This window comes from Nicotiana sylvestris, chromosome 4, assembly GCF_000393655.2.
Source record: "Nicotiana sylvestris chromosome 4, ASM39365v2, whole genome shotgun sequence".
Taxonomy (NCBI): domain Eukaryota; kingdom Viridiplantae; phylum Streptophyta; class Magnoliopsida; order Solanales; family Solanaceae; genus Nicotiana; species Nicotiana sylvestris.
The window spans coordinates 155,503,743-155,514,997 of record NC_091060.1 but is presented as its reverse complement, the minus strand read 5'-3'; the positions used below and the strand labels follow the sequence as shown (position 1 = coordinate 155,514,997).

At 41.2% G+C, this 11,255-nt stretch overlaps 1 protein-coding gene across 1 annotated transcript; it reads left to right on the top strand.

Annotated features, from left to right (window-relative positions):
- Positions 1–297: 297 nt before the first annotated feature.
- LOC138890382 (uncharacterized) lies at positions 298–2,425 on the top strand. The gene is made up of 4 exons (XM_070173763.1): positions 298–982; positions 1,226–1,413; positions 1,627–1,863; positions 1,979–2,425. Exons 1-4 carry the CDS (start codon positions 298–300, stop codon positions 2,423–2,425), a joined length of 1,557 nt encoding a protein of 518 aa, XP_070029864.1.
- Positions 2,426–11,255: the final 8,830 nt, after the last annotated feature.

Sequence of the window (11,255 nt, the reverse complement as noted above, 5' to 3'; positions counted from 1 at the left end):
CAACAAAATCAATAGAGGCCTCACCCGCAAGGGCAAGGCAACCAACAATAGAGAAATGACCAAGGTGGCTCAAATCAAGGTAATTGGAACAACAACAACAACTTCCCAAATCGGAGTTCGGACCCTTATGTTACTCCAAAGGATCAATATTCAAATCAAGGTTCCTCAAGTGAGTCTAAATTGGAAGGCATGCTTGAATGGTTGTTGCAAAATCAAGAGAAGTCTGACACTTATATGAGGAATATGACCTAGTTTGTTGGTTCTCAAACCGCATCCATTCAAAAATTGGAGATGCAAATGAGAGACCTCTCTAGGGAACAAAATTCAAAGAAAAAAGGGATACTTCCAAGTGACACAATTGCGAACCCCAAAAGTAGTGGGAGTGGTCCAACTTCTCATGTCATGTCGATTACTACTCGGAGTGGGAAGGTACTACAAGGAGGGAGTGAACACGTGGTTGAAGTTGAAGAGTCCGAACATGAAGTTGAGGTTGAAGAGCCAAGATTTGTTGAAGTTGAAAAGGGTCCGGAAGAGTTGAAAGTGCAACAAGAAAACCGGGACGAGGTAAAGGAAAAGGTAAAAGAGACACCAAAAACTCTACCACCCATTTCTAGACCTCCTCTTCCATTCCCTCAAGGACTTGCTAGGAAGGTTGATGATAGCAAACTCGAAAAGTTCTATGACATTCTCAAGAAATTATCGATGAATATTCCATTTGTGGAAGCATTTCAAGAGATGTCAGGTTTTGCTAAATATTTGAAATATTTGATTGCCAAGAAGAGAACCACAAAAAATAAAGTGGTGAATGTGACTCACCGAGTTAGTTCCATCATTTCAACATCTACCGTTCAAAAGAAAGAAGACCGAGGAGCTTTTACCATTCTTTGTACTATTGGGGCACATGACTTTGCAAGAGCCCTTTGTGATAATGGGGCTAGCATCAAATTGATGCCTCTTGCCATTTACAAGCAAGCGGGGTTGGGTATGCCAAGGCCCACAAGTATGAGATTGCAAATGGCCGATCGTTCCATAAAGAGACCGGTAGGAATTGTTGATGGTGCGCTGGTTAAAGTGGGAAAGTTTCATTTACCCGCCAATTTCATAATTCTTGATTGTACGATTGACAAAGAGATCCCTATCATTTTGGAGAGACCATTCCTAGCCACAAGAAGAGCACTAATCGATTCATAGCAGAATGAGATCAAATTTCATGTGAATGATGAAGAGGTCACATTCCAAGCAAGCAAGGGTAAGAAACTACCACATGAATATGAGAGCATCTCGGTGATTGATGTTGTTGATGAAGTGGAAGATGCAGTTAAAATGAAGATGGAAGAACAATGCCTCGGTGAGGCATTGGCGGCTATCTTGGTGAACTTTGATGGTGAAGATATGGAAGGATATATGGAATGGGTAAATGAAATGGAGGGGCTTGGGTCCTACATTTATGCTACGACAAAGCTCTCTCTCGACTTGGAGAATAGAGCCACTCCTCCCGCAAAACCTTCTACTATTAAGCCACTGCAATTAGAGCTCAAACCACTTCCACCACACTTGAGGTATAAATTTATTGGCTCAAATGATACTTTACCGGTAATCATTTCTTCTTTGTTGAATGATGTGTAGGTAGAACAATTGTTGGAAGTCTTGAAGGAGCATAGGCAAGCAATTGGATGGACAATTGTGGATATCCGAGGGATTCTCCTTGGAATTTGTGAACACAAGATCAATTTGGAGAGTGAGACGAAACCAAGTGTGGAACATCAACGACGGTTGAACCCGTTCATGCAAGAGGTGGTAAAGAAAGAAATTATCAAATGGTTGGATGCTGGGGTAGTCTACCCCATTGCCGATAGTTTTTTGGTGAGCCCGGTGCAATGTATGCCGAAAAAGGAGGCATGACCGTGGTTGAAAATGATAAAAATGAGCTCATCCCAACAAGAACGATGCCGGATGGAGGGTGTGCATGGATTATCAGAAGCTCAATAGTGCCACATGCAAAGACCATTTCCTTATGCCTTTTATTGATCAAATGCTTGATTGGCAAGCGGGAAAGTCATTCTATTTCTTTCTTGATGGATATTCTGGGTACAACCAAATCAACATCGCATTGGAGGATCAAGAAAAGACAACATTCACTTGCCCTTATGGGACTTTTGCTTTTAGCCGGATACCATTTGGTTTGTGCAATGCTCCGTCTACTTTTCAAAAATGTATGATGTCCATTTTCTCCGACATGGTGGAGGATTTTCTAGAGGTTTTCATGGATGACTTCTTGGTGGTAGGTGACTCTTTTGAGCATTGTCTTAACAATCTTAGACAAGTGCTAAAGAGATGTGAGGAGACCAACCTTGTGCTCAACTGGGAGAAATGCCATTTCATGGTGGATGAAGGCATTGTATTGGGGCATCAAATCATGGCATAGAGGTTGGCCGGGCTAAGATTGGGATTATTTCCAAACTTTCTCCACCTACTTCCGTAAAAGGTGTCTGAAGTTTCTTAGGGCATGCCAGATTCTATAGGCGTTTCATCAAGGATTTTTCTAAGATTGAAATTCCTATGTGCAAACTCCTTGAGAAAGATTCCAAATTTGTGTTTGACAAGAAATGCCTCAAAGCCTTTGAGGAATTGAAACAAAGGCTCACCACGACACCTATTATTGTCACACCCGATTGGTCTCTTCCTTTCGGGCTCATGTGTGACGCCAGTGGTGTAGCCATTGGAGCAATGCTTTTCAAACATCACAACAAGGTTCTTCACCCGGTCTATTATGCAAGCAAGACACTCAATGGAGCAAAAATGAATTACACGGTAACTGAGCAAGAACTTCTTGCCATTGTCTATGCCTTTGAGAAGTTATGAGCTTATTTGTTGGGATCCAAGGTGATAGTGTACACAAATCATGCGACTCTTTGCTATCTCATGGCAAAGAAGTATGCAAAGCCTTGGTTGATTCGATGGGTCTTGTTGTTGCAAGAATTTGACTTCGAGGTCAAGGATCGCAAGGGAACTCAAAATCAAGTAGCGGATAATTTATCAAGGCTTGAAGAGGGAGGGAGGCCAAAGGGAGATCTTGAGATCAACGATGCATTCCCGGATGAACACATATTGTCACTTTCTAGCACTTTTGCTGGTATGCCGATATTGCCAACTACTTGGTTAGTGACCATATTTCGGATGGATTAGAATCCTATCAAAAGAAGAAGTTTTTGAGAGATTGCCGGCAATACTATTGGGAAGAACCATTCTTGTTCCGGGTTTGTGTTAACAACATCATCAGAAGGTGTGTTCCAGAAGAAGAGATTATGCCAATTCTAAAGGCATGCCACGACTCATCGGTTGGGTGTCATCATGGGGGAAATCGAACAACGGCTAAGGTTCTTGAATGTGGTTACTATTGGTCGTCAATCTATCATGATGCCAATCAAATGGTCAAGGCTTGTGACCAATGTCAAAGGCAAGGATCAATCTCCAAGAGGCATGAAGTGCCAATGCACTTTGTGATGGAGATAGAAATCTTCGACATGTGGGGAATTGATTTTATGGGCTCCTTTGTAAGCTCATGTGGGATGAAATATATCTTGGTGGCTGTGGACTATGTGTCCAAATGGATTGAAGAAATTTCCTTACCAAACAACGAGGCAAGAAGTGTGACCACATTCTTGAAGAAAAACATATTCACTCGGTTTGGCACTCCTAGGGCCATTCTTAGTGATGGTGGGTCTCATTTCTGTAACAAGGCTTTCACGGGGCTACTAGAGAATTATGGTGTCAAGTACAAGGTGGCCACACCTTATCATCCCCAATCAAGCGGTCAAGTTGAAGTTTCCAATCGGGAGATAAAAAAATATTCTAGCAAAGATCGTCAATGCAAACAGGACCGATTGGTCAAGAAAGCTAGATGACGCATTATGGGCATATCGCACAGCATACAAAACTCCTATTGGAACTTCTCCTTATCGGTTAGTCTTCGGCAAAGCTTGTCATCTACCTGTAGAACTGGAACACAAAGCCATGTGGGCTCTGAAGAGGTTGAACTTGGATTGGGCTAAAGCTGCAAATTTGAGGTTAACATAACTCAATGAAATAGAGTAATTCCATTTCCAATCATATGAAAGTGCAGTTGTGTATAAAGAAAGGATGAAGTTCGTCCACGACAAAAAGATCTTGAAGAGGGAGTTCAAGTCGGGTGACTTGGTTTTGCTCTTTCACTCAAGGCTAAAATTGTTTTTGGGCAAGCTCAAATCAAAATGGTCCGGTCCGTTCAAGGTGGTAAATGTCTATCCTTTTGGAGCTGCGGAACTAGAATGGAAGGATGGGCTCCGAACCTTCAAAGTGAATGGCCAGCGAGTCAAGCACTACTTGGGCACAGATGGAGAAAAACATTTGGTGGAGCAACTGGCTCTCAAAGATGGTCCGTGCCCGACCAATAAGTGAATCCAAAGGAACGCCAACTTCGTCGTGCCGCGACGTTAATCAAGCGTTTCATGGGAGGCAACCCATGTGTGGTAAACACCCTTTTTGGCCTTTAAGTTTTTAATTTTTTGTTAGATAGATTTAATTGAGCAATTCAAAGTGTGTGTTAGAGTGCAGGGGAATTCAAAAGATCATAACACGGGGTAAGATTGCATGAAAAAGGGAAGAAAAATTGCCTTTTGTAGTTTGCTGCACATATGCGGTCGCATTTTCACTATGCGTACCGCATTTTGGTCGCAAACCAACACGGTGTGTTTGGGTAAAATTGGTGATAAATATGCGACAAATTGGTGCACTTTGCGGACCGCATTTCCACTATGCGATCGCATAGTGCAACGCACTTTGGCTCTCCAACAACTCTCTTGATTCCACCGCATAACACTTATGCAGTCGCATAGTGTGCTATGCAGTGACCTTCCTACCGCAAATCATGCAGGTATCCCCCTCGCATCTTTTCATTCAAAACAAACAAAAAGAATTTTTTAAATTTTATCAAAAACAAAACAAAATGAAAAAAGAAGAAGAGAAAAAGGACGGAGAAGGCAAAATCGACTAGTACGTGAACTAATATTCCAAGTGTGCTCATAAACAATGTCACTGGTATGTTTTCATTGTCCCAATTCCATTGTTGCAAGCTTTTGTTTTAGATTTTCTTGTTTCTCCTGATTCTTCTTCTTGTTTTCATTGTCTTTCTTTCTTGTTTTGTAGTTAGAGACCTGTTCGTAATGTGCTCTTAGTTAATTAGTGTGCTCTTAGTTCGTAATGTGCTCTTAGTTAATTAGTGTGTTTAGGGGGTGCTGGGTAGTGAAAATTAGGCCCGCCATTATTGAGGGTTAGTTCAATCGTTGGGAACGATGAAGTTTGCGGCTCGCAAAATCAAAATGCGGTCCACATTTCTTCCACATAACTAAACCCTAGTTGGATGAGGAATATGATCAAATGCAGCGACTTTGCGATCACATAATTGATGCGGGCCGCAAAGTCACCGTATACTGACACAGAACACCTAGTTAAAAACCTATTTTCTGCGGCCATTTTGCGATTGCATTTCCCCCTCTGCGGTGGAATTTACGATCGCATTTTGTGATTTGGTTTTTGGATCAATCAAGTCTGCGATGGTTATGCGAACCACATAGTGGTTATGCGATCACATAACCCATCGCGGACTGAGATCAAGTAGAGAACTATCAAGTTTGTAGTCTGCATAGTTGTTATGTGACCGCATAACCTGTCGCATCTTTAACTTGTTCTTGATTTTTTTTGTTTTCTTTTCACTGTTTCCTATAATGTCGCTCACATTTCACTTTGTGCAGATATGGCTTCCAAGAAACATGCATCCTCCGCCCAGAAAACGACATCCTCTAGTTGTCACGCGTCGCAAGCAAAACGATCACGAACGGACCCTAATGTTCCACGTCCCTCCCAGTCTGATGAAGAGGAGATCTTGCCCTCAGTTGATCTACAAGCTGAAGCAAGAAGGAAACACAGAGATGACTTCCAACTCCGATTTGGGGTTGATGGGTCTAGGGCACTATATAGGGAAGGGCTCACTAAATGGAAAATCCTGGCCGAAAAGCAATTGAGTTTGAACGGGCTACAAGAGCAGTACCCTCACATATGGGAGAATAATAAAACAAGAAAATTGGAGTGCTTTACTGAATCGCCTATTGAATATAATGAGACTCTTGTCCGTGAGTTTTATTCATCGTATGGAGCCTCTAGGACTGCGCACCACAAACGCAACAGGATTTTTTGTGACACTGTACTAGTTCAGGGGAAGAGTGTATTCTACAGCAGTAAGACAATTAATGAGCTGTACTTCCCTGACTAGAGATCAGGTGTAGCTGAGTATGCTGCCAAATGGGCAAATAGGGAAAATGAGCATAGTTGGATTGCTTCAGTGATAGCAAAGGGGACCCCTGCTTGGATCAACCGTGTGCATAAAATATACAAGGAGGATCTCACACGAGAGGGTCAATTTTGGCTCAACTTTGTCACCTCTCGACTGATACCTTCTAGAAATGAGACTGACATAGGCATTAAGAAATCTCTTCTCATTGCATGTGTTATGGCGGGTATTAAGATTGATGTGGGAGATCTTATCTTCCAAGAGATAGGGATTATGGCAAAGCAGCACGCCACTTCACTTCCATTTCCCTGTTTGATCAGAGCTCTCTATAAAACTGTGAATGTCCCTACCATGCCACACACTGACAAGACAGGGAAGGAGATGAAGGACATTGATATCACGCGTATCAGTGATGCTGCTGCTCCCCCAGAGGTTCAGACTCAGGGCCCAGTTGATGTAGAGCCTTCAAACTCCCAGACTCCTGTGACCCCTCAGGTTCCAGTTGTGACTACTTCTACTTCACAGCCCGCCTCTTAGTCCACCACTACTCAGCCTACTGCTGCACTACCAGCCATCTTGAGACTTGGTCTCACAGTTCAACATGACAATGCTAAGGTAGACCAGCTTCTGAAGAATTTGCCCACCCTAATCAAACATGTTTTGACTACTATTTAGTCCTAAATGACCGCACTCCAACAACAACAACAAACAACTTATGGGGATCGCATGCAACAACTTGAGTTGAGGGTTGAGAAGATAGAGCGAGGTGAGGTTAGTGACTTGCCTAGGCTCTGGGAGGAAGTTGCCACTATGAAGACCGAGCTCCACAAAATGCAGAATTTGGAGTTCAATCTATCATCCTTCTTGCCCAAGGAAGGTGAGCAGGGTACAGACACAACAACACCAGGATTTGACTTTGACTTCTCCACTCTGATGACGGATATTGCACCTCCGACTGCTGGGGCTTCCCAGCCCCCTACTCTCCATGCATATATTGAGATTCATTCTGAGGAGGATTCTGGACATTCTTTAGATTCCGAGGGTGAGGAGGTAGACGAAAGAGAAGATGAGGAGGAGTCATGGTCCACGGAGGATGATGGCCCTCAGGAGAAGGGCAATCGGGTTGTTGCTCCAATAGTTAAGGATGAGGAGCAAGCAGATTCAGATGGCGATAGAACATTCGTTAGCAGATATGGTCGCCCCTATAGATCCATGGGCCACTCAGCCATCAGCGGGTGAGGCTAGTAGCTCACAGGCCCCAGCTCCAGTATTGGGCCAGCCAGAGATCCCTCCTCTATTAGTGGAGGTCACTCCTCAGGCCGAGATCTCATAGGTCCCAGCTTCAGCATCAGAGGGTGACCCCACCATCACTCAGCCATCTTCCGACTCCCATAGCTCTTAGTGCACCTCAGGGAGCCCCTAAACTCTATTATATGTTCTTATGCATTGGGGACAATGCATGTTTTTTAGTTGGGGGTGGTAGACTTGTATATATTTTTGTGAAATGGGCAACTGTTGTACTTGTTTATGCTTTTGAGCTACAAGCAAACCTATGTACTCATTTGTGTTTCGTGATTCTGTATATATTGGTGTTTTGTGATTTTCGTACGTAAGTTATGTTATCCTTTAGTAATTAGCAATGAATTCCCCTTGGTTTTTCTTCACCGATTTCTTTTCCAAAGGTGTAATAGTAGAACCAGGACAGTAGAATGACGCATGTTGACTAGTTTGGTGTACTTGTTTAGTTTCAAGCATGTGTGTCTGTATATAGCATATACCCTTCCACTAATATAAATAAAAAGATATATCAATTGTGTGAACTTGAGGCTCGCCCTGTGACTCTATGTCTACCTAGAGTTATACATGTATTTATTATGAAAGCTTTGAGTTGCCAAGTGTTGACTCGAGGTCTTCAAACTATGTAAGCCAAACAATTCATGTGCCATGTGTGTGAGTTCTTTGTGTAAATAATTCTTGTTTTTACTTCTGCCATCTAGAACTTGCCCGGTTGGTTTTTTGATGCTTATAATAATTACATTTGGTTGGAGAAATGACCTTAGGCAGTCTTTGTGATTTTTGGAAAACCAGTTAGCCTTTCAAGCCACCCATTGTACATATAGTATCACTAGTCACCCCATTTGAGCCTTTAACCTTTTCTTTGGCTACCTCATTACAAACCTTTCCTTTTTTGTGAAATAATTCCCTCTTTTGAACCCGTCCCTCCTTGAGCATTGAGAATGAGGCTAAAAGCCTAAGTTGGGGGTGTGGTGTCAAACTGGAAATTGGCAAGGTTGTGCAATGAGCGTAGGAAAGTGTACCTCAAAATGTTAAACCACTCAAGCTCCAAAAGCAAAATATAAAAAAAAAGAAAAAACAGAAGAATTATAAGAGTTGTGAGTATTTATACATAAGGAGCCTTGAAGAGAATAAAAGAGATGGTTGAGGTGGTTAAATGGTAGAAAAGTTGAAGCTAATGAGGCTCTGTGGTTTGAAAAGAAGCAAAGAGCACAAGAAAGAAAAATGTGATTAGTGTTCAAGGAGGGTGTAGTCACTTGTACCCAAATTCTTATCCGACCCCTCCCTAAACTTACATTACAAGCTTAAAAAGTCCTTATGGGATCTCCAACCGAGCATTCTTAGAATAAAGCGATCAAATTAAAATAAGGGCAAGCCTATGGTTTGGTATGTTGTAACACTTGAAACTCTTTTTGAGGGTGAGTGTATTTGTGAATTTGTCCCTTTTGTTGTCATTGTAAATATTGTAATTTTGGGACTTTCTTTCTAGTGAGGGCACATAAATTGTGAGGTTGGACAATAGTTGAGTTTTTGAGTCAAATGCAAGTGCACTCAGCTGAGGGTAACATTTTGTCACAATGTTTGAGGCTCGAAGTTTCACAAGTTGATTAGTTTCCTTGTAAAGATTGATGGTTCAGGAAGGGTAAAACAATAAAAAATGCATGTTTGTAGTACTAACAACAGACACCATCCATGGTCACTATTGTTTCATATCTTGTAGATGGAGTTTAGAATACGATAGTGTTGTCTTAGTTGCTTGAGGACAAACAAGAGTTTAAGTTGGGGGTGTTGATGTGCCAGAGAATTTCGACACATTTGATACAAATTGCTTAGATTTTAGCTTGTTTTAGATGCAATTATCTTTTATACTTATGTAATTTTAGTGTTTTTGCAGTATATGAGGTTTGAGGACTTAAGAGCAAGGAAATGAATCCAAAAACCCACAAAAAGACAAAAAAAAGAGCAAAAAGCCATCGCAAATGTGGATATGCTATTGCAAAGCCAACATGCGAGCCGCAGAATGCACAATGAAATCGCAAACCACAACAGTATTCTGGGCAAAGTCCAGCACAAGAAATGCGGTCCAGTCTGCGATCGCATAACCTGTTTGCGAACCGCAGAATTGACCACAAACTTAACATAAAGGTTGTTGAAGGTAGAAAATGCAATGCGAAATGCGATCGCATTTTTACAATGCTGACCGCAAACCATGAACGCGATGAAGGCCTAGAAACTAGGGTTGAAATATGCGATAGCCATGTCAAGAATGCGGACCGCATGTCTATTATGCGACAGATATGCGGTCACATATTTTACTGAAAAGGGTATTTTTGTCCAAATTTTTGTCCCGAGTTTTGACCCACTATAAATAGATTTATTGGGGTTTTGTGGTGGCGACTAGTCTGATTTTGGAGCTACATTCCAAGACTTTATTATTCCTCTCTTTTGGAAGCTTTTGGGTGAAGAATCTTGCACTTTGTAAGCTTTATGGTATTAAGTATTCTTCTCTTTTTGTATTTTAGCATGTGTAGCTAACTTTAAATACTAAGGTTGTGGACCACAAATGAGTGTTATGTTAATGGGTGTTTAACATTGAATATATGTATAATGGTTGGTTGATATTTATTTACTTCTCATTCTTCATTTATTGTTGGTGGTTGCAAACATTAACAAGTGTCATTAAATTCTTACTTTGCTTGGGAAAGTGGGTTGGAATTTCGTAGAAGTAAATATGAAAGACTCAAGAGTTTAAACTTTGTTTAATAGAATCGCTTAGGAATAAGTGGGTTTTATTTGGCATATATTGATTGTTCTTAATCACAACTCTTTTATATTTGGAAAAATCATAAAGAGGAAATACTACCCAACTATTGAAAAATATTGGGTAGTCATTTAGACATCATTTGCATATCAAAAGAACCTTCCATTAGAATTATATCATATTAACACCGATGTCATTACATTTCATTAAAGGGGACACAACCTTGGTTTTTTTAATCAAATTATTTACATCATCAACATTACAATTAGCTATTACTTCAAACCAGAATTATTTCATACTCTTGTTACCATTAGCTGAATAGAATTACGACTTTGGTCAAGTAACACACTATTTGAGTAACCTTTTCATACCTATTCCCAGTGGGATTCGACCCCAACCTTGTTGGGTTATTATATTTGACACCGACTGCCTTACGCTATTTAATTAAAATGTAATTTGAGTGTATCACTGAGTTCAAGTATAAAGTCAAAACAATGAAGAAATACCAGTAAAGATCCCCGAAGGGCTCAAATAGTTGCCACAAGGCACAAATATGGCATTCAACCCAAATAATGATGAAAACAAGTAGATTTTAGTCAAACACTCGGTAAAATCATCAGTCAGGATGGACCAAGTCACAATCCCCAATAGTGAACGACCCCACGCTCATCATCAAGCATGTGCCTCACCTCAATATAGCACTACGATGTACAAATTCGGGGTTTCAAATCCTCAGAACATCATTTACAATCATTACTCATCTCGAACCAGCTAAATCTCTAGCTCGCGATGCCTTTGCCCCTCGAATCGGTCTCCACACGCATCGAATATATCCAAAATCAGAATGAGGACATCAAAATATGCTAAGGAAAC